Here is a 23,820-nt window from a genome sequence, read left to right on the forward strand (position 1 = left end):
ATGTTTTTATTTTCTTACAATTCATTTGAGTTGAAGGCTACATTTTCCTACAATTTTCAGTGTGACAGTATTCTTCTGCAATAAACACTGAATTTATTTTAAGGCTTTTAACACATCTCAACCAGGGGTGCCAATAATTATGGAGGGCACTGTATATCCAAACGTAATGTCTCTTGATGCTACAACAAGCCACTCGCTGGTACAAAACTATGATCATCTTTCTCAACCTTTAAGAAGCTTGATGACTCATTTTCCTGCATTAAGTTTCATCCACACATTTGAAGTTTGCTACCTACCCCCTCAATATTATTTTACTCTACTGTTAAATGAAGCTAATGAAGCTAAATGAAGACTTGTGAGCTGAATGCTGCTGGAATATTTACACGACAGTGATGTCCCCATTCAGGATGGTAGGCCTACGTACAGGACAGTGATCTCCTCATTGAGGACCGGTGTCATTGCCTTGTTGCACTCTCCCTCAGTCCGCGGCTTGGCCTGAGCTGTGACAGCCAAGGTGGTCTTGTCACTGGGAGTTGGGACGTTGTAGAAAAGAGCCACCTGCCACAGGGGAAGCACTTTTAACCACAGGACGATTTTTAGTATAAATCTGAATATGAAATGTCCTTCATTGACTTTGAACGTCATTCTACTTGTTTTTATAGGTACCAAAACTGAATGTTGACCTTTGACTCAGACTCATTCCGGTAAATGTGTTTTTTATACTTTCTTTTTTTTTTTTTTTACATTTCAAAACTCTTATTGGACACAGGAACTAAAACTTCCAAGCAGTGGCAGACTGACCCCAATAGAGGTGCAAGCGGAGTCCTTGGCCTCTATGCTGTACTTCCCAGCAACAGAGCTGTATATTAACGGTAACGATAGGCCTATGTTTATGGCTCGTTCAAAATGCAGAGAATCCCAAGAAACCCGACCTGAAACTCGGGGAAAGTGGGCGTGAACATTTGGTGACGCAATATCAGATTGATAGCCTATTTATCGAGGTTGATCTCAGGCGGAAGTATATAACTCACTGATTCTTGAAAGTTTGGCAAAAACATGTCCCTGCAGTAAAATATTAATTCTGTTGAAAATCAACTAAATTTTCACAAACAAAATGAACCCAGGTAATGGCCAAGGGGTCTGTCACACGAATACATTTTTGTTTGAAATATTTAAGTGTAATTTTATTACTTTTCATGGCTATAAACCTGTCCACACCCTGTAAAAACGCCTGTCCCAAGGACTGGCATCATCATTTCAATTGACTTATAATACAAAAATCACTAACAGAATTGAACAATATCACCATGATGTGGAAGACCATATTAAAGTGGTTGTGTATGTTAATGCACCAGTAAGAGTACTTTTATTATGAAGTCACTGTTCAATGTGTGAGGGATGTGTGTGCGCATGCGTGGTGTAAGCGTGAATGGCAGAGATAACTAAAGTTTCGTCTTAACCAGTACCTGTGCCTCCGCATCTGTTATTAATACATAATATTGGCGACGAGGATGGCCGACTTTGGACTACCCCCACCCGCACACTTTTTGGGAGTTCCCGGGGATCCCCCAGTCCCGTGGACGAACTGGTTTGAAAGTTTCAGAGTTTATATGACTGCCTTAGATTACGATGATGTGGGGGACAAGAGGAAGATGGCTCTCTTGCAACACTGCCTTGGGGTAGAAGGCCAGCGCATCTTTCGAACTCTTGGTACTGCAAAGACATACGCTGAGGCTGTCACACTGCTGACGAACCATTTCACAGGCCACCAACGGATTCTCCTCCGACGTTACCAACTACGAAAGCGGCTGCAGCGCCCTGGTGAGTCGGTGCGAACCTACATCACAAATCTGAAGGACATGGCACGCTTCTGTGAGTATGGCGTTTTGCAAGACCAAATAATTCGAGACCAGCTAATTGAAGGAACATTGTGTGAGAAAACGAGGGAAAAACTGTTACTAGAAGAGGATACGTTGACACTGGTTAAAGCAACTGAAATTGCGATGCAAGTAGAGACTGCCATGGAATGCACTGCACTGATAGCTGGCGCACGAGCTAATGCTGACACGGCTGCGCGGCAAATCCAGCCTACGTACCACACGCATTATGACACAGACTCCGCTAGCCAATGCCAGTCAGAGCTTCCCGTTCAGTTCACCCAGAGGCGGCAAGGGCGTGTTTCAGACGTGTGTGGAAACTGTGGCTCTAAATCACACAGCTCAAAAGCACAACAATGCCCGGCTAGAGGACAAACATGTCGAAATTGTCTGAAACAAAACCATTTTGCTAAAGTCTGCCGTTCTGCCCCTGCTGCTTCAGGCCAACCTGTGAGTTCCTCTTCAGCCCAGCGCACATATACAGAGATCAGAACAGTGACAGCAGGCCAGGTAGCATTCAAAACATGTACTGTTCAATTGGCTGATGTGACTTTGCCACTATTACTGGACACTGGTGCAGCAGCATCACTGCTGAATGCAACCACCTACCACAAGTTTTTCTCACACATGCCACTAGCCAGCTCCGCCACTGCCCTCTGTGGTTATGACTCCTCCAAGATTGATATCCTGGGTGTGCTCCGCGTTCCTGTGCACTATGGCTCCAAGCATCTGCTTTCATTTCCATTCCACATTGCCAGGCGGGGGGCCAACCTTTTGGGCCTGGACCTGTTCACTGCCCTTGGGTTCACCCTCAGGGATGACGCTGGCTCAGACATACAGCACATCACCTCCTCCTGGCAGCAGAAATGGCCGGTCCTGTTCGATGGTCTGGGCTGCCTTACGGCCTTCACACACAGGCCGCTGACGAAACCCGACGTGCCACCCGTCATTCAGCCGCTGCGCAGGATCCCGCTCGCCCTGAGAGAGGATGTCACCCAGGAACTCGGTACACTCCTGGAGCAGGGCATTATCGAGCCAGTCAATGCTGCCCCCTGGATTTCGAACATAGTCGTGGCCAAGAAGAAATCGGGGGGGATAAGAGTGTGTGTGGATCTGCGCCAAGCAAACAAGGCAGTCATTCCAGACCGCTACCCCCTGCCCACGGCAGAGGAACTGACGGCCCATTTTTATGGCTCTACAGTTTTCACAAAACTCGATCTACGCCAAGGATATCTTCAGGTGCCACTCCATCCTGCCAGCAGAGACCTCACCAGTTTTGTGACGCACATGGGGGTGTTTCGCTATACCCGAATGCCGTTTGGGTTAAGCTCTGCCCCCAGCTGCTTCCAGAAGGTGATGAGCACGATCCTGGCTGGCATACCTGGCGTATCAGTCTTTCTGGACGACATAGTGGTGCATGCCCCAGATACAGAAACGCACAACAACCGTCTACAGAGAGTGGCTGAAGCCCTGCTGCACAACAACCTCACCCTGAATGCAGCAAAGTGCAGCTTTGCAGCTCCCGCCATCGATTTCGTGGGGTTCAACTTGTCTGCCAAGGGCATTGCTCCCCTACAGTCGAATGTTGACGCCATACATAAAATCCCAGAGCCAACCTCAGCCTCCGAAGTGGCCTCATTTCTCGGCATGACGGCCTACTACCTCCGCTTCCTGCCCAATTACTCCCAGACTACAGCACCTCTCCGTCAATTGCTGAAGAAGGACGAGCCATGGCAGTGGACCACTGCATGCTCCCAGTCGGTGCGGCGACTGAAGGCTCAGCTCACCACGCCTCCTGTCCTAGCTCACTTCAGCCCAGATTGCCAAACACTGGTCACCTGTGACGCCTCTGACAGGGCAATCGGAGCGGTCCTGTCACAGGTGCAGGACGGACTGGAGAGACCAGTAGCTTTTGCCTCAAGGGCATTATCCCCAACTGAACAACGCTACTCGGTGGGTGAGCGTGAGGCGCTTGCTTGTGTTTGGGCTTCAGAGAGATGGCACCTCTACCTGTATGGCCGGCACTTCACCATCAGAACTGACCATCAAGCCCTGACTACACTACTGTCAGCTTCAGGCACAGGCCACAAACCGCTACGCCTCTACAGATGGGGAGAACGGCTGAGACAGTACGACTACGAGCTGAAATTCACCCCAGGGAGACACAACGTAGTCGCCGACCTCCTCTCCCGTTCCATTGATAACGCAGCACCAGCCGTCTTTCCCGAGGATGACACAGAGCCTGAACTCATCCAGATGCTACACACACCATTGCAACCAGCTGTGTCCTTGGAGGAGCTGAAACAAGAATCAGAGCGTGACGACACACTGACCACTCTACGAACATACATTCGCTGCGGATGGCCTAAGAAGGTGCCTCAAGAGCTCGTGCCATTCTCACAACTACGAGATGAACTCTCATGCTGGGGTGAAGTGTGCATCTCCAGAGGTCTTTGCACAGTGGTGCCAAGTAGCCTGCAGGCCCGCGTCCTGTCAATGGCGCACGAAGGGCACCTCGGCATCGTCAAACTGAAACAGCGGTGCCGAGATCTCATCTGGTGGCCAGGCATTGACCGCGAAATCGAAGCACTTTGCAAGGACTGTGAACCATGCCTCCTGAGTGGGAAGACGGGATCTCCAGCACCAACGCCCCTACAGCCTGTCCCATGGCCGTCTCGTCCATGGGAGCACCTCCAGCTCGACATCTGCGGAGAGGTCCACGGCCGTGGAATACCTCACCATCAGCGCTTTCTGGTGGTGTTGTACGACCTACATTCAAAGTGGCCTGAAGTGGTCCCGGCTGGGACTGTCACAACACAGACCGTCACAGACATCTTAAGCACACTGTTCGCGCGCTGGGGTATGCCCCGCGCCATCACGACAGATAACGGGCCCCAATTTACCTCGGCAGACTTTTCCCAGTTTCTCAGGGATAGGGGTATCAAGCACATTCGCACAGCGTTTTACAACCCACAAGCAAACGGCGGGGTAGAGCGCTTTAATCAAAGCCTGAAGAACGGCATTCGTGCACACTTGGCTCAAGGATGTGCATTTCAGACCGCTCTTAACCAGACCCTGATGCACTACAGAGCGAGTCAACACACTACCACTGGAGCGTCTCCAGCGTTTCTGATGCTGGGCCGGGAAATGGAGCTGCCGTTGGACAGGCTCAAGGCACAAGGCGTGGCGGCATCTGTAAGGGGCCATGACAAAGAGCAAGTGGAAAAGTCGGTGCACAGACACCAGCAAAAGATGCAACAGTACTTCAACAAGAAACACAGGGCCAAGGACACTAACATCACAACAGGTGACTGGGTCAGAGCTCGCAGACCCCATCGGAACAACAAGATGGCTTCATTCTGGAGTCAACCCTGTCAGGTCCAACGGCAGCTGGGGCCATCTACATTCCAACTTACCGACGGATCACGCTGGCATGCTAAACGGCTGAGGAAAGTGCAGCGTCCAGGGGAGGGAATGGTGGCTTCACAGGCATCGGCCTGTTCTGCACGGCTACCTGATCTAGCACAAGGGACATTCGCTACTCAAGACCTACAGCCACCAGTGCCTCAGCGTCCACAAGTGGTGCCTGATGCACAGCCAGAGTTGGGTCCTGACATCCCCTGGGTCCCAGAGCTGGGGCCTGCCCCAAGGTTGGGTCTGAGTGCAGCCGAGGAGCCGCAACCAGCGAATGGGGAAGGCCGCCCTGCTCGTGCCAGGGTCCGCCCCTCACACTTTGATGACTTTGTGACAGAGTTTTGATTTAAATTTCAGTTTATGCCTAGGGCAAGTGTGTTATGCAGCTATGCATTGAGTTTGTTCAGAAGGATGGTTCTTGGAGGGGAGGGGGAAATGTTGTGTATGTTAATGCACCAGTAAGAGTACTTTTATTATGAAGTCACTGTTCAATGTGTGAGGGATGTGTGTGCGCATGCGTGGTGTAAGCGTGAATGGCAGAGATAACTAAAGTTTCGTCTTAACCAGTACCTGTGCCTCCGCATCTGTTATTAATACATAATAAAGTGGTTCTACAGATGTGCACATAGTGGATGTAAAACAATATTTACCATTATTTACTGATTGCTCAAAATGTGTCCAGCATATTGGTCACCACCGTCAGATTTTTTCTAAAAGACAATAAAATCAGGTATGCACAAGGTAATTTTCATTACTGAGGACCCCTTTTCAAACCTTTAGCTCTACTGCCTACTTCACCATCACTGAAGCTCCTGTAAGTTTATTATTTTGTCCTCAATTTGTTAATTTGTTTGGACACTGGTACTGTCCCAACCATAAGCTGTCAACACCGTCGGGGGTTTTAATAGTATTGTATTACATTAATGTTAATAAATATAATTTTTTTCAGAAAAGGTATGAAGCACCCAAGAAACAGAGCGAAAATGAAATGGCTAATGTGAACAAACAATGCATAATATTTAAAAGAGTGCTTTTTTGTCTCACACCGTCAGATGTCACCACCGTCAGATTTTGTTCTGCTCATCATGTTGTTCCATATTATACTAAATTGTGCTGGTTAATGAAACATTACTAGGCATGTTAGTAATAATTGTGATCCAAAATGATACTCTAGCCACCACTGAGGTGCATTTGGAGGTTTTTTTGTCAGAAAACCTGACGGTGGTGACATCTGATGGAGTTCACCAAAAAACACATGTTTTACGTGTTTTTGACATGTTTTAAGAATATGCATACAATAAGTATCTACAGTTATGTTGAATTGTTAAAGTAATTCACTTTAATACAGTAAACATGTGTTTTTACTTCTAATTCTGTCTGCCGCTGTTGACAAAACAAGAAAATTTATGAAAAATGTTAAACATGGGGAGCTTGGCCAATGCATTCACTGCACAGCCAAGACCTACATCTATGATAATACACCTCTATATTTTGGATTTGAACAACTTAAAAGCTGTTTTTACCACATTTTCAACAACCAGTGGCTTACTTCCTAGATAATCTAACTAATGAAGTAAAAACACATGCTCATACTGTGCACACACAAAAATAAAGTGTTTATGCAAGATGCCATTGACTTGAGAGGGCTATTTATTTTGCTAAATGCAGGTACTAATTAGGCCACTTTCACCACTCTCAGATTACTGTCACCACTGTCAGTTCTTAAGTCACCACCGTAAGAAGGAGTTTTGGACATTTTAAAGGAATGTGCTTACAACATTTTCCTTAGGAGTTGTTGAAATATCAAAGTGATAGCCAATTTAAGCCTACACGAATATTTGTGAAATTACAAAAAAATGTTTGTTGTATTTAGGCGTTAAGTAAGCATCGTATGACGGTACATATTTTAAAATTAGAACACATGAAACAGTATTAAAATAGAACAAAAGTGAATTTTCAACATTTAAAGGCATATGTGTGAACCAAAAAATACACATAATCACTTAAAAACTCCAGATACATATGCAACCAAATCAATACAATTTTAATAACTTTTAATTGTGTCTGACGGTGTTGACAAAAAACAAGGTATGATCGGAGAAAAGCCTGATTTCTGAAAAAAATACATAATGGGGAGATTGGCCTTGTGCATTTCTGAAAAGCCAAGACCTTGGTCTACGAGGATATACCATATAATTTTTGTTATGTTACTTGATGTAGAATAATGGTAAGTGGAACAGAAGGAGACTACACATTAAATAGGTTGACTCGGAGCTTTACTCAAGCGTGTTCGGTTCTCAGTACAGGTGAACATTCTACTAACCTCCAGGGGGCAGTAACGACTATCCTATCAGTTACTTCATAACACAACATCCCCCTTTTTAAGTTCTGAAATTAACATCTTTATTTGTATGCAAAGTTGTCTATATAAACTGTAACTGTTCAAAGGATGGCTACAATCATGCTATTTCTACTAAAAGCATTCCTGTCTGTTCTTATGGGTAACTCAGGTTTCCAGTAGCAATAACACCTAAACAATGGTTAACACTATAACATGAACACTTAAACATGCATTCGCAACACATTTAAATCTCTCTCTCTCTCTCTTTTTTTCCTAAGAAGGTGGGGTAGACTGCCCATCCTTCAGCTGAGTGAGGGGTTTATTCTGCCCCTTGTGCCACTCAGACAGCCACGGAGTACCTGCTAACCAGTAACAAAGTCCTTCAGGTACTCGGGCACTGTTCTTTCTCTCGCTGGGTATCTTCTTGGCTCAGGGCTACCAGGCTGCCCAGCGGTAGGTCCAGCGGACCTAGGAACAGCTGCCGGTGGCTCTGCTACAGTCGGCCCTGGTGGGGTGTCAGTCGAGTTTCCTGATGCCCCTGGAGCCACAGGTGTATTTGTGAGATGGTATCGATTTCGGCGGAGCACCCCGCTAGGGGTTTCGATCAGGTAAGATCTTGGTGTGTGAGCTGGTTTCAACACTGGTCCTCTCTCTTTAGTGTCCGACACCCAGACATGATCTCCTGTGCGGAGGTGAGGCAGAGGGTAAGTATTGTGTCGTCTATTGTAGTTCAGTTGTTGTTTTCTTTTGTTTTCTTCCTCATCCCGTCTCAGCCGACCCAGGTCAGTCCACTCCGGTTGAAGTGAGGATGGCATGGTAGGGAGAGTCGTTCGGATGCGTCTTCCCATGAGCAGTTCAGCTGGGCTGTGCCCATTGGAGAGGGGGGTCGCTCGATAGGCCATAAGGGCCAGGTAGGGGTCTGGCTCTTTCTGTAGCAGTCTTTTGACTGTTCTGACTGCGCGCTCGGCTTCGCCGTTGCTTTGGGGAAACCTGGGGCTTGATGTTATGTGTTCAAATGTCCATTCTTTTGCAAACTGGCTGAAAAGGTCAGAGGAATACTGTGGCCCGTTGTCGCTTCTTAAGGTAGAAGGGATTCCGTGACGGGAGAAGATTGATTTGAGGTGGTTAATGATTGCTGCCGATGTTGTAGCAGACAGTTTAGCCACTTCCACATAACGGGAGAAGTAGTCAACCACTAGGAGGTACTGATGGTTATTCCACTCAAACAGATCTGTTCCTAGGACCTCCCATGGTCGCTCTGGGAAGTCAGAGGGAATCAGTGGCTCTTTGTGGTGGCTTCTCTCTCGTGTGCAGATGTCGCACTTCTCCACTAGGTTCTTGAGCTGAGTGCTTAGTCCTGGCCACCAGACGGCTTGTTTAGCTCTCTCGCGACACTTCACGATGCCGAGATGGCCCACATGTATTTTCTCCAGCATCTCAGATTGCAGTGTTTTGTGTATGACCAGTCTACTGTTTCTGATTAGCAGGCCTTTTTCCACAGTCAATTCTCCTGCAAAGGGTGCATACTGGTGGCAACTCCCATCCAGAGTAAACTTGTCAGGCCACCCTTCTAGACAGTATTTCTTTACCTGTCTCAGTATTTCGTCTCTGTCTTGATGCTCTTTTATTTCCTGCAGCCTTTTCTCTGTGGCAGGCAAGCTATCCATCACCATGTTGACATATAGGTTCAACTCTGTCTCAAGTTTGGTGTCTTTCATATCTTTCTGAGGTGCTCTCGACAGGACGTCTGCCGTGGCCATGTCTTTCCCAGGCACGTGCGAGATTGTGTACCTGTATCGCATAAGTCTCATGCGTAGTCTTTGTATTCTTGGCGGTAGTTCATTTAAGTCTTTTGACCCTAGCAGGGGAACAAGTGGCTTGTGATCGGTTTCAATATGGAAGTCTATGCCTACCAGGAAGTCGGAGAAGCGTTCGCAAGCCCATGTTGTGGCTAGCGCCTCCTTTTCAATCTGGGCATATCTTCTTTCTGTGTCGCTTAGGGCGCGAGAAGCGTACGCCACTGGCTTTAGTGTGTCATCCTCCTGCTGCTGTAGGAGGACTGCTCCCAGAGCATACGAGGATGAATCTGCAGACACAACTGTATGTGCCTGTGTGTTGTACAGTGCCATAACGGGTGTGGTGCTCAGCTCACTTTTAATGCTGTCAAAAGCCCGCTGCTGGGCGTGTCCCCATGTCCAGGCATTTCTCTCCCTCAGAAGATCTCGCAGTGGCTGTGTCTTCGCTGCTAACTGCGGTATGTACTTCCCAAGGTGATTTACCATGCCAAGGAAACGTCTCACGCCGCTGACGTCTCTTGGCTCCTCCATGGCAGTCACAGCTTTAACTTTGTTTGGGTCTGCTCGAACCCCCTCGGAGTCAATGATTTGGCCTAGGAATTTCACTGAGTCTCTGGAGAACTCACATTTTTCTGCCTTCAATGTGACTCCATTCTCCTCAAGTCTTTTCAGCACCTTCAACAGGCGGTCATCATGGCTTTCCTGTGTCTCTCCATACACAAGTACGTCATCCATCTGACATACCACACCCTCCAAGCCCTCAAGCATGAAGGACATCCTGCGCTGAAAGTGTTCTGGTGCGGATGAAATGCCAAAACACAGACGGTTATAACAGTACCGCCCGAACGGTGTAATAAACGTGGTCAGCAGCCTTGAGTCTTCGGAGAGGGAGATCTGCCAAAATCCAGAATTGGCATCCATCTTTGAAAAGACCTTGGCTCCCTCTAACTGACCTAAGGTGTGTTCCACGGAGGGTAGCATGTGTTTTTCTCTCTGCACAGACTGGTTCAGCCTCGTCAGGTCTGCACATATGCGGACCTCGTTGTTCGCCTTCGGGACTGGAACCATACCTGCACACCAGTCAGTAGGCTGTTCGACTCGGGAAATGACCCCTAGGTCTTCCATGCGTTTCAACTCTTTTTTGACTTTGGGCATGAGTGGTAGTGGTATGCGTCTCGGTGTTGAGAGGGAGTATGGCTTTGCATCTGGTTTGAGCTCAATTTTGTATTCCCCCTCCATTCTTCCCAGGCCGCTGAACAACTGTGGGAACTGTTCAATAACCGTTTTTGGGCAGAAAGTGGCGTCAATTCTGGCTACAAGTCCCAGTGCTACACTTGCTGTGCGGCCCAGTAATCCTGACTTCAATCCAGACACAACATACACATCTTGCAGGCTACTGTTGTTCTGGCGGCTACCTGTCAGTGTGGCAGTGAATTTCCCCTTAACTGAGAGACGGTTCATACCTGCCCCATATAACACCTTGTCAGCCCTCTGTAATGGTGGAAAGGCTTTGTGTGCGGTGTACTCTGCTTCTGGGATAACTGTGACATCTGCTCCAGTGTCTATTTTCAGCTGTGCGCTATGCTCATTGATCTTTACTTCTGTTATCCATTCATTTTCTGAGTTATCTGAATTGACTAAGCCCAGATATGCTGTGGCCCCTTCATATTCTGCATCGTCAGGCACTGTTTCTATTTCACTCACTGCTCTGCCCTTGCACACCCTTGCGAAGTGCCCTCTCTTGTGACAGTTGTTGCATTTTTCATCACGGGCCGGGCATTGTTGTTTGCTATGGGCAGGTGTTCTGCCGCATCGGTAGCACGCATTGCTCTCAGTTGCAAACTGTTGCTTTTGAGGAATGGATCTGTTCTTAAACTGCATGCGCGGTCTGTCCTGGTTTGACGGGTATGATTTCTGGTGGAATTGGAGACTGTCTATGTTTGCACCAGTTTCAGCTTTGAAGTTCGCTTTCATGAGCTCTTGTTGTTTTTTTACAAGCTCGCTTTGACGAGCCCGCGTCATTGCTCTTTCTAGCGTTAGCTCAGCGTCAATCTGAAGTTGCTCTGATAGCTTTTTGTCACGTAGCCCCACAACGAGTCTGTCTCGTATCATCTCGTCGTGTAAGGCGCCATAGCCACAATGTTCTGCCAAACAGTAAAGTGCAGTGATAAAACTATCTACTGTCTCGCCGCTTTCTTGTTGTCTTTGGTTGAACTTTGCACGCTCGAATATCACATTCCTTCTCACTACGAAGTGTCGTTCGAGTCGGTCGATTACCACATCAAAATCTTCCTCCTCTTCCTCAGTTAGAGCTAGGGACGTTATGACATCCTCGATGTCCTCTCCCATAGTATAAATCAAGGTGTTTACCTGCTTCTCCTGCGGCTGTTCATCGAGCCGTGATGCTAGCCTGTATCTTTCAAACCTTTTCCTCCACTTTGGCCATTCCTCTGGCTTCGTGACATCGAATTTCGGTGGCGGGGGGATCTGTAGCCGCTCCATGCTCGCTCCTCTCCTCCACCGCTAGCTAGTTGGTTCCCCTCAGGTTAGCTCTTCTAGCTCGCACGCCGCTCCCGCACTGCTTCACAAACTGCGTTTTCCTTTCAGAGTCGACCGGATTGACACAGTTCTTCGCCGACCCACTTCTGTCACCATGTTATGTTACTTGATGTAGAATAGTGGTAAGTGGAACAGAAGGAGACTACACATTAAATAGGTTGACTCGGAGCTTTACTCAAGCGTGTTCGGTTCTCAGTACAGGTGAACATTCTACTAACCTCCAGGGGGCAGTAACGACTATCCTATCAGTTACTTCATAACACAACAATTTTGTAATTCACTTTGTTTTTTTCTGTCAACATTACAACCTGTTTTAGCCACTTTCTCAAGAATCAGTGACCTATGAGTTCCCGAGCTAATGTTTTATGTGACGACACACGCATCATCAACATGGCGCCCATGTATGCAACTTGCATGTAAACAGTAAAATAAATGCTAAACCATCATCTTGTAATCACTATCAACAACACTAGTTTATGTCATTCAATTGCAGAAGCACATATGTCAGTAATGCTGGTCTCTGACTGTTTAATTTAGCTTACTTCAGCTAAAATGAAATGTTATGGATGTGGAGGCTCAAGTGGAGGTGAAAAAAAAGAGGACCAAAACAAAACAGGCATGACTCCTTTATTGTTCCGGGATCTGTGTCGTTCATGCGCTAAAGTCCAGAACTCGGTTGTCACGTGAGCAGTGTCGTCAGCTGTCTCGAGAGCTCCTGAGTCCGTGAAGGCACCATAAGAGCTGGTCTCCACCACCAGCGAATCAGGCAGCTCTGAGGAGGATGAAGACCAATTTAGCACAGTGCCTGAAGAGGAAAGACAAGTCAAGTCGGTTTTATTGTCATTTCATAATACATATTATATATAGTCTACTACACTGCTTATAGTGTGGTGTGAGACATCATTCCACCAAGGACACCTGGTGACATGCATAGTCACCAGCATGGTAATAATAACTGTATTTGTATATTCCTCAGTTATCCACGTCATGTTATCCAAACACCTCCTTAGCCGTAAGCAACTGAACTGCTTTGAGCTGGAAAAACATTTCGCCTTTTATCTCCGCATTTGTATGACCCCCAGTGTTCAGAAAGGTAGGCCTACAGCAGTGTTTCTCAAAGTGGGCCGGAAGACCCCCTAGGGGGCGCAGAGGTATTGGAGGGGCGCATGAAGTCAGAAGGTTTTTCTTTTTTTAATACTTTTCTGCTTTGCCATTAAGTCAACACATTCACTTTACAATCACAATATATTCATTAATTATTCACTAATATTGAGAGAACGTCATAGGCCATATACGTGTATATTTTCGTAACCATTTTGCTCGAGGGGGGCGCAGACACCCTCCCTTCCTCTGAAAGGGGGAATGGCACAAAAAATTTGAGAAACAATGGCCTACAGAATGGATGCTTATTGTAGCTGGTGAATCAACCGGAACCTTTCAGGCACTTTCTCTTCCTGGACATTCGAACAATTAATTTTCTTCACTTGGATTTTTTTTGTGTTACAATGTCCACCAAACGTATAGGAAACACTGATCTTTTTTCTTCATGTGCCCTACGTTTGAACCCTGACTGTGCTTATTGTGTGTGTGTGCGTCTGCGCGCGTGCATGTGTTGCAATGATCTGAAATATTCTTGGACTGGGTGAAATGAAGACAAACATTAAGATTAAGGTTTTTTTAAGCACACGATTTCCAACTTTGATCTTTCCATGAAAGTTTACTAATTGATAAACTAATCTTTTCTGGTATGGCCCAAGTACAGTCATTTTTGCGGCTAAAAATAGCTATTTCTGGACATTCAAAATGGTGGACCAAGGAGAAGATAACTTTTCATGTATGAAAATACATTTTCCCAGTCATAGAATACCGGGTAGGCTACTTGATGGTGGTGGTGTTCAGTATTCATGGAAAATGTAACATTAGTGAACGTTAGCATGAATTCTGGAAATAAACTAAAAATCTTACACCGTGTAGGCCTACCTTTAAGATGTGAGGATTCTAGAATAATCAAAGAAAATAGCTTAGAGAATCTCTGGAATAATGGTCTACTCTTAGCCTAGAAATCTAGACGCCCCTAGTGGCCGCAAAATGAATTTGCTCCCGGGGGCATTGCTGTAGGGGTTTTTGGCGCGGCCAGGCTAGTCTACTCTTTCAATGACGCGAAACTTTTATTTTGAAAAGTGACGGCCATCTTCAAACTTTCGCAGATGTGGTTGTTGTCGTCAGCTTCACACCCGCCCGGTGGCTGTGTGTTGCACAGACATCATATATGAAGACTAGATGCGCCTGTAGCAACCCAATGTAAGTAGGCTGCCGGATGTGAGTGCCCGGATATCCGCCCGAGTATTTACGTCTATTTTACCTCAGCTACTCGCTTTCGGTCGTGTATTTACGACAGTTTAACCTTAGCTACTTGATTTCGGTCCGATTTGAGTCTGACTGAAGATGGAAGGGACATAGGTGCCGTGCGTAAAGAGCCCACCGCACATCGCCGTTTCGGCGACACCAGAAAGTTCCTTGATCTCCCAATCAAAAGAATAGGCCCGGTGACCAATAACATAAAAATAATAATAAAACAAATTAATAAAATTAACTTATAACTTAAAACCGAATTGATTTGGGTGTGAAAATTAAACTGTCTCAACCGAGCACCCAAAGGGAATCCATCAAAAGATAACGGCGTTACTTTCTCGTCGGCATTATTTTGTTTTTATTATCCAGGAGGACTGAGCTGAAAACTGCAGCAGCCACCTTGCACAGTTCTGCTCTGAAGCACGTGCGTGTCTACGCAAATCATCCTGCACATTCGCAATGTTAAATAAAAAGTTTTGCACAAGACTATAGTCTAAAATAGATGCACTACCACAGACACTGGAATAGCCCGTTTCGGAAGGCATTAAAGTCACGAGTTTACCCAGTCTAAACGTAGCTAGCACTCGGGAAGTTTCTGAGTTTTACTCCTTACATTATGTTATTATTATTATGTTATTATTACATTGTGTAGTTATTATTTGGTGGTGCAAAAACAACACGCGAAACCATGCCGCATATTGTGCCATTATTATTGGTGATGCCGAAACAACAAAGCCAGATTGGTGACTAGAGCCTGCCTAGTACATTTAGACATAGCCTACTCATTTGATTGTGCCATGTACATTTAAAAGTGTCAGTGCAGAATGAAACTGGGCGCTGAATAATGAATATAAATATTGGAGCCATTCTCCCTCCGTGTCTAGATAAAGTCAGAGGCGCGCGCGCACGCTCTTATTTCTGTATTATATGAAAATATCCTAAAACGGTCACAACATCACAGGACCTTCGTGGTGGAGGATACTTGCGGCGGGGGCCGAGACCGAGTTGTTACGAGACACTCTTAATATTATTGAAGGGACAGACCATGCTCGATACTTTACCCGGTCTAAATGTAGGCCTAGCACTCGAAAAGTTATGCCGCATATTGTGCAGATTATTTGGTGATGCCAACAACACGTGAAATTAGGTACATTGGAGACTAGAGCCTATAATTTAGACATAGCCTATTCATTTGATTGTGCTACGTAAACTTAAAAGTGTCAGTACAGAATCAAACGGGACGCTGAAATATTGGAGCCAGTAACTTTGTGTCCGGTGGTGCAGAGGTGTGTGCGCGCGCACAAGTAATTTCTCTCCCATCTCTTTGCTCATCAAGCCTCCGATCTCCAAAAAGACACGAGCACTCAGGATAACTGTTTACAAGAGCTGTTTAAATAATGTGATGCACGTTCTTCATGAAATTGCATGGTTTGGTCACCCTAAATTCAAAATGACTGCATTCGCACATATCGTTTAAAAATCCATGATGGAATTGTGACTCTTAATGTGCAAGTATTGGATATGAAAAAAAGATCCTAAAACGGTCACAACACCAGAGGACCCGTGGTGTGGTGGATATTTGCGGCGGGGGCCGAGGCCGAGTTGTTACGGTAGGCTACAATCATATTATAGAATGGACAGTCAGGCGACACAGCGCGACTCACATAGGGTAGCTGTGGTACGGCAAAGCATTCCTGATGGTGGAAATGAATGCAAATGCATGCAAATACTCGGGCGGATATCCGGGCACTCACATCCGGCAGCCTACTTACATTGGGTTGCTACAGCGCCATCCGCGTTCCCGTCATGCAAGTCGAACGTCCGCGCATGGCGGCCATGATAGAGCAGCCTGTTGGCTCTGTAGCAACCCAATGTAAGTAGGCTGCCGGATGTGAGTGCCCGGATATCCGCCCGAGTATCTGCGTGCATTTGCATTCATTTCCACCATCAGGAATGCTTTGCGGCACCACAGCTACCCTATGTGAGTCGCGCTGTGTCGCCTGACTGTCCCTTCTATAATATGATTGTAGCCTACCGTACCAACTCGCCTCGGCCCCCGCCGCAAATATCCACCACACCACCACGGGTCCTCTGGTGTTGTGGCCGTTTTAAGATCTTTTTTTCATATCCAATAGGCCTACTTGCACATTAAGAGTGACCATTCCATCATGGATGTTTAAACGATATGTGCGAATGCAGTCATGTTGAATTTAGGGTGGCCAAACCATGCCATGTCATGAAGACCGTGCATCACATTATTTAAACAGCTCGCGTAAACAGTTATCCTGAGTGCCCGTGTCTTTTTGGAGATCGGAGGCTTGATGAGCAAAGAGATGGGAGAGAAATTAGTTGTGCGCGCGCGCACACACATCTGCACAATATCCACCGGACACAAACTTACTGCCTGGCTCCAATATTTCAGCGTCCCGTTTGATTTTGCAGTGACACTTTTAAGTTTACGTAGCACAATCAAATGAATAGGCTATGTCTAAATTATAGGCTGTAGTCTCCAACGTGCACGTGTGGTTGGCATCACCAAATAGCCTAATCTGCACAATATGCGGCATAACTTTTCGAGTGCTACATTTAGACCGGGTAAAGTATCGAGCATGGTCTGTCCCTTCAATAATATTAAGAGTGTCCCGTAACAACTCGGTCTCGGCCCCCGCCGCAAGTATCCTCCACCACGAAGGTCCTCTGATGTTGTGACCGTTTTAGGATATTTTCATATAATACAGAAATAAGAGCGTGCGCGCGCCTCTGACTGTAGGCTATCTAGACACGGAGGGAGAATGGCTCCAATATTCAGTATTCAGCGCCCAGTTTAATTCTCCACTGACACTTTTAAATGTACATGGCACAATAAAATGAGTAGGCTATGTCTAAATGGACTAGGCAAGCTCTAGTCACCAATCTGGCTTTGTTGTTTCGGCATCACTAATAATAATGGCACAATATGCGGCATGGTTTCGCGTGTTGTTTTTGCACCACCAAATAGGCTACTACACAATATGCGGCATAGCTGCTGTTTTCTAACTCAGAGAGAAGGCTATGCCCAGATATTCTTTTAACTTGTAGGATATCCTGATGTTATGTTTCACTAATGACTCAGAAACTTCCAGAAACTAAACTACATTTAGACTGGGTAAACTCGTGACTTTAATGCCTTCCGAAACGGGCTATTCTGTCTGTGACAGTGCATCTATTGTAGGCTATAGTCTTGTGCAAAACCTTTTATTTAACATTGCGAATGGGCAGGATACGTGCTTCAGAGCAGCTAGAACTGTGCAAGGTGACTGCTGCAGTTTTCAGCTCAGTCCTCCTGGATAATAAAAACAAAATAATGCCGACGAGAAAGTAACGCCGTTATCTTTTGATGGATTCCCTTTGGGTGCCCGGTTGAGACAGTTTAATTTTCACACCCAAATCAATTCGGTTTTAAGTTATAATTTCATTTTTTTTATTATTATTATTTTGATGTTATTGGTCACCGGGCCTATTCTTTTGATTGGGATATCAAGGAACTCTCTGGTGTCGCCGAAACGGCGATGTGCTGTGGGCTCTTTACGCACGGCACCTATGTCCCTTCCATCTTCAGTCAGACTCAAATCGGACCGAAATCAAGTAGCTGAGGTTAAACTGTCGTAAATACACGACCGAAATCGAGTAGCTGAGGTAAAATAGACGTAAATACTCGGGCGGATATCCGGAAATACTCGGGCGGATATCCGGGCACTCACATCCGGCAGCCTACTCACATGGGGTTGCTACAATCCATACTCTTCAGATGGCCATAATTCCCTCAAATGTACGTGTATTTTCGAAAGGCTTGGTTTGTTATACAGTATAAAAAATTCCGAACGTAAGTGTTATGTTGATACTGCATAGTGATTAATATTCACGTTATATTATATTATATTACATTACATTATAATGTACATGGGCCTACAATCATGTATAATATGGTTTAGTAGGCTTATTCAAGTAATTAAATAGATCCCATAAACAAATGCATTTATTATTCTTTTATATTTTGAGTAAAATAACAATTAAACGGTCCCATGTGTGCTACATTCTGCTTTGGGCTCGACAGCTCCACCCTGTGTTCAAAATGAGTCATGACGCTTAGAATGAAATTGTTGCGATGTAATCTCTCTTCCAGTACCTCATCTGTCGCCTTTAATTTGATGCAAATGCGATTAATATATGCCTTCCATCAACGTAATGCACAACAACGGTTAAAATGTGTACTTGCTATTGGTCCATCTCTATTTTTTGACAAATAAGTGGGAAGCATATTGCTCTCCTGTGCGTTTTACCTCAGTCTGCATTTAAGTTTTAGGGAGCCGTACTATTTATATACACGTGTCAATATTTCAGCGAAATAACAGCATACATATTTCAGCATCTCAACGTCTGAATTCCTCAGTTAACTTCAGGTGTAACGGAGGCTCTGTGGAGAGTTTAGGCTGCGCTAATTGGGAGGGAAAGTGGAAAACAGCGATCCTAGCGGTTACGTTCCAAACACCAGGGTGATCCTATTGAAACTCCCATAGACAAGTTTTTAAAAAAATCCCACAAAGATATGACTTGGAACTATAACACCAGACACATTTTTCAGCGTGCACAATAGCATGAACTACTACCTGTGAAAATCTCAAGTCATTTTTTGCCCTTTTAAGAAAAATAGAAATTGTGCCAATCTGGTCGGAAACGGACTACAGCTCCCAGCATGCTGTGCTTCGCGCCTCGTTGACAACACAGAGAAACAAATGAACGCGAACGAACGCAAGTTCTTCGCATATCTTCACATTCTTGTAATCCTATGAGTTCCACATTGTCTTCTTATTACACATATATACACGCGATCATTTTGGTATGGTTTTAAATTCTCTAGTAGATATGATGGCTTCTGTGGTGACGAGTAACCACCTCTCTGGCTCATGTTTGGCTATGCTAATTTGGCTATGCTAATTACATGGAGTAAACAAGCCACACATGCCAGTCAGTGTAGTTCTGTATTAGCTTTTTAAAGAATATTAAAATCAGCTCAGATCAGTGAAAAACCGAACATTTTACTACCTGGTTCGATAAAACGGGCCAACATGCCCATAATATGACTGCCACTACTTCTACTTCGTCGTCAGGGCCGAGATGTAATTTTTCAAAGAAAAAAAACATTCATTTGTTGCAGGGGGTTGGAACGTTGCCAGCAGGGGGCGATGAGATTACTTTCCCTCCCTATATGGCCGACCTGTGCGGACGAGCTTGAAATACGCGATGACGTATCTAGTCTTCATATATGATGTCTGTGGTGTGTTGTTTGGCGTGGGTTGGCGCGCAGGCATAGCCGACTGTAGACAACCAGAGAGTGTTTATGGGTAACGTTGACAGAAAACGTCTCTTAATTACCAACCATGGTGGACGCACTACGGATCATTAAAGTGGAGGAGGACTGTGACAATTGTCTGCTCAGTGAGGACGGGGTAGTTGTGTTTTCTTCAGGTGCTTTGGATTGCAAGGTTGAGACCGACTCAACTGGTTGGTCGTCATCATATGCCTCCTCTAATGGGACATTGTCGACAACAGAAGCAAAGGTCTTCAAAGAAGAGAACTGTGAATCGTTACTTTTCCCGATGCCCATCAAATGCGACATTGAAGAAACAACACTGAAGTCCGAAGACTACCTGGAAGAAAGTGGTGATGGTGCTCTGAAAAGTAAGAGATGTGTTCTGATTAGGCTATTGGGGATTCGGGCGTTAAAACGGCAATTTTAACGCAGTAGGCTATGTGAATGTAGTCTATTGAGCAGGGATGCTTTTCGACCATTTTCATTGTGTGGTGTGGGTGGGATGTGTGTGTGTCGGGGTGGGGGGCTTTTGAGCGCGACAACGGCAGATGTTACCCACCATTGCAGAGGGGCTTGTGATGATCGACACCTTTCAAAAGTTGTCTCTTTTTCACCACCCTGCTGTTCTTGTTTTTACCAGTAGGTGGAGCTGACCCCCTTTGCACAGAGCAGACCTCCTCATCTGCAGGCATCAAAGCTGAACAGCAGCAGGTACAGTGGTGCTTCATTCATTCAGGGTTGCCCTTCTCCTATTACCACACACACACACACAGCCGGGTGAAAATGTAAATTTCAATTAAAGACAAGGAAGAGCTGCACACCGATGAGCTCCTTTTTAATCCAGTTTTATTGACGTTATCTATGATGTTTTGGGCCAATACAGTCCTTCATCAAATTGACATCACAAATGACCTGAAAACCACCACTAGTTCAATATTTTAAACCTTAATTAGCGTCTGTGGTGCGTATGGAATCATATCGTGGTACCATAGGCGACTTAGTGTGGTGCCATAAGCGACTTGCAATTGAGAACATAATCGTTTGCAGATACAAAGTTCACAGGAAATATACAATCAGTGTAGATGCTAAAATGTGTCCTTTGGTTGTAACCATTTGTGGGTATTGGGATCGAGATGGATCAGCCATGGCTCCTGTCCTGAGCTCTGAGATGAATCATCCTCATCCAGATCTAGTGTCACGGTACCAGCTGAAGAGGTTATCAGTGCGACTGGTAGACTGCTGTACAAGACTTCGTCAAGAAGGAACGAATGGCATGAAAAACAAAGATGAGGAGCCTGAACCTGGTAAGTTATCTTACACACACACACACACACACACACACACCTCCCCAATCCTCAATTTACCAAACCCTACAGTAGATCACATCAAACAATCACACAGTATGAGACACTCGAAATACCTGATGAATTGGTGAGGGTAATCTTGTGCCCTTTTTGTACTGATCTCAATTATTCTTTTTATTTAAGTGTTTCTGTGGTGTTGTCCTGTTAAGTTAAGCTAAACTCACTTGTTTACCACCATGCATGCTTGACACCATCTAAAATAAATGTGTTTATCTTGGTCTCTTCAGATCACACGACATGGTTCCAGTGATCCATGTCCTTGGTCTGTTCATCTCTCTTGAGACCAAGATAAACAAATTTGCTTTAGATGGTGTCAAGCATGTGTGGTGGTAAACAAGTGAGTTTTACCAAAAAAGTGTATCCTCTCAATAGCCAAGCATGGTAGTGGGACTGACATGGTTTGGGGATGCATGAATGCTGTCAACATTGGCAATCTGAAATACACCTAAAAGAAACATGCATGTCAACATGCACTGTGACTACTGAAGCAGATAATGATATTCTCCATAGGATTGCATTCAAATCTCACACCAATCTATTTAAGGCAGATGCACACTCAAAATGTAAAAGTTCAATGCAAAGAAAGGTTGAAACGCACACTGATGACCTCCCTTTTAATCCCTTTTCATTTCGAGATGATTCAAGCCAACACAGCCCCTTCTCTACCGGATTTTAATCTGGGGTGTACTCACTTTTTGAGTACATGTTCAAACATTAAAGGACCAGTTCAGTCAATTTCAATATGCTGTTGTATTGCTCAGGCTACCCTTTACTTGTCAGTACCCGGTGATGCCACATTTTTCGGCTAAGCCCTTTCCGAGATATGAGCTATTCTAATGGGGGCAGCGTTTGTTTACATTTTATTTTATTTTTTTAATGAACATAGACCTACTCCAAATATTTTCCCAAAAGGTATTGCTGTTTGCTAGTTGTCTGCTGATGTTGTATAACCTTTCGGATGTTTTTGGGAATAAATAAAAATGTTTTTTTGAAATGTAAACAAAGCGCTGCCCCCATTACAATGACCAAGATCTCGGAAAAGGCTGAAGAAGGAAAAAACCCTCAGGTACTGACAAGTCCAGGGTAATGTGAGCATTACAACTGCATGTTGAAATGTAATGGCTGTATTTTGTTTTATTCTGAGTGAACAAGAAATTTAAGCGGTTAAATATGTTGTTAAAAGGTCACTAATCATTGTGTCAAAGGGAAATTTCTGTAATGCTTTCCTATGAAAAGATATACTCAAAAATCTGCAAAAACTGTGAGGGGTGTACTCACTTTCGTGATATACTGTATTTGTTAAGTGGCCAGACTTCTCATTTCAGAGTGGTGATCTTAAAGAGGGTGAATAATCGTCCATGAAGACATTTTGAAGAAGACTCTTTGAGTCTTTGTAAGATTTAATTATGAACAATAGTCACAAATGTACGAATTTGAACACAATAGAGGTTTTATGCAAGCATCCCCTGCTGTCTGTTACCCCTCTACAGTACCGCCGTGACCGGCCTAGGGGTCCAGGCCCCCACTTTGGGAACCACTGGTCTAAATCATGAACTCAATGCTAAGGTTTAGTCTTTAAGTGGGTTCATTAAAGGCTTACTGGACAATCACACATGTTTTTTATGATTTAATAATTAATTGGTAATGATGATATTTTGTCTTCATTTGTTTTTTAGTCTTGTGTGGTGGGCCAGAAACGGAACCAACTACATCTGTAATTCCCCAATCCACTGCTGTCCCAGTAATAACGACGCATGCACTAACAGAGAAACACTGCCGTTCTCTTTGTGGTGAGCACTTCAATGCCAGGACAAGTCTGACAGCACACCAGCTCATCCACTCAGGAGAGAGGCCCCACGTCTGCCAACAGTGTGGAAAACGTCTTTCAAGCGCAGCAAAACTCAAAGTGCACAACCGCATTCACACAGGAGAGAGGCCCTATGCCTGCCAGCATTGTGATAAACGTTTTTCACGGGCAGAGGATCTCAAACGACACCAACTCATTCACACAGGAGAGAAGTCATATGTTTGCCACCAGTGTAGTAAACGGTTTACACGGGCAGAACATCTCAGACAACACCAACACGTTCACACAGGAGAGAGGCCCTATGCCTGCCATCAGTGTAATAAATGTTTTTCACAGGCAGGAAATCTCAAAGTACACCAACGAATTCACACAGGAGAGAAGCCCTATGTCTGCCATCAGTGTAATAAATGTTTTTCACAGGCAGGAAATCTCAAAGTACACCAACGAATTCACACAGGAGAGAGGCCCTATGTCTGCCAGCATTGTGGTCAAAGTTTTTCAGACATTTTTAGACTCAAAGTTCACAACCGCATTCACACAGGCATGGCATCTCAAACGACACAACCGCACTCAAACGGGAGAGAGGCCTTAGGGCCTGTTGTCATATTTCTGGCGACTGCGTTGACGCGAACGCATTCCATTCATTTTCAATAGGATGCGACGACGTCCTTGCAAAGGCTCCTGGGATTGCGGCACGGCAACTTTGACAGTTCACGCACGTCAAAAAGTAGAGCTGCCTCGAAGTTTATGGAAAGTGTCGTCCAATGAATGTACAGAAGGTGGGTCATGATGAAATGAACTATGATATGAAAATATAATATGAATTCTGTAATGAAATCTGATACCCTGTGGGAAAAAATAAAATCCTTCAAAAAGGAAAATGGAGGAGCGTTTGATTGTTGGGGGGAACCCAATACTTGTCCTTGACCTCATACAGGAAGAGCACGCTAGAAAACGAGG

The 23,820-nt window shown here is 45.2% G+C and overlaps 1 protein-coding gene across 1 annotated transcript; it reads left to right on the forward strand.

Moving 5' to 3' along the window:
- Positions 1-19,727: 19,727 nt before the first annotated feature.
- On the forward strand, positions 19,728-23,741 carry LOC134442487 (zinc finger protein ZFP2-like). Its single transcript, XM_063192639.1, has 4 exons — positions 19,728-20,057; positions 20,330-20,402; positions 20,818-20,993; positions 22,730-23,741. Exons 1-4 carry the CDS (start codon positions 19,757-19,759, stop codon positions 23,512-23,514), a joined length of 1,335 nt encoding a protein of 444 aa, XP_063048709.1. The 5' UTR covers positions 19,728-19,756; the 3' UTR covers positions 23,515-23,741.
- Positions 23,742-23,820: the final 79 nt, after the last annotated feature.

Source organism: Engraulis encrasicolus, unplaced genomic scaffold, assembly GCF_034702125.1.
Source record: "Engraulis encrasicolus isolate BLACKSEA-1 unplaced genomic scaffold, IST_EnEncr_1.0 scaffold_173_np1212, whole genome shotgun sequence".
NCBI lineage: Eukaryota > Metazoa > Chordata > Actinopteri > Clupeiformes > Engraulidae > Engraulis > Engraulis encrasicolus.

What these genes read in the sequence shown, in the direction of transcription:
- LOC134442487 (XM_063192639.1), top strand. Translation starts at nt 19,757, where the DNA reads ATGGTGGACGCACTACGGATCATTAAAGTGGAGGAGGACTGTGACAAT. An exon ending in TGGTGATGGTGCTCTGAAAA is followed by an intron (nt 20,058 to 20,329) that starts GTAAGAGATGTG and finishes TGTTTTTACCAG; the next exon opens with TAGGTGGAGCTGACCCCCTT. An exon ending in AGATGAGGAGCCTGAACCTG is followed by an intron (nt 20,994 to 22,729) that starts GTAAGTTATCTT and finishes TTTGTTTTTTAG; the next exon opens with TCTTGTGTGGTGGGCCAGAA.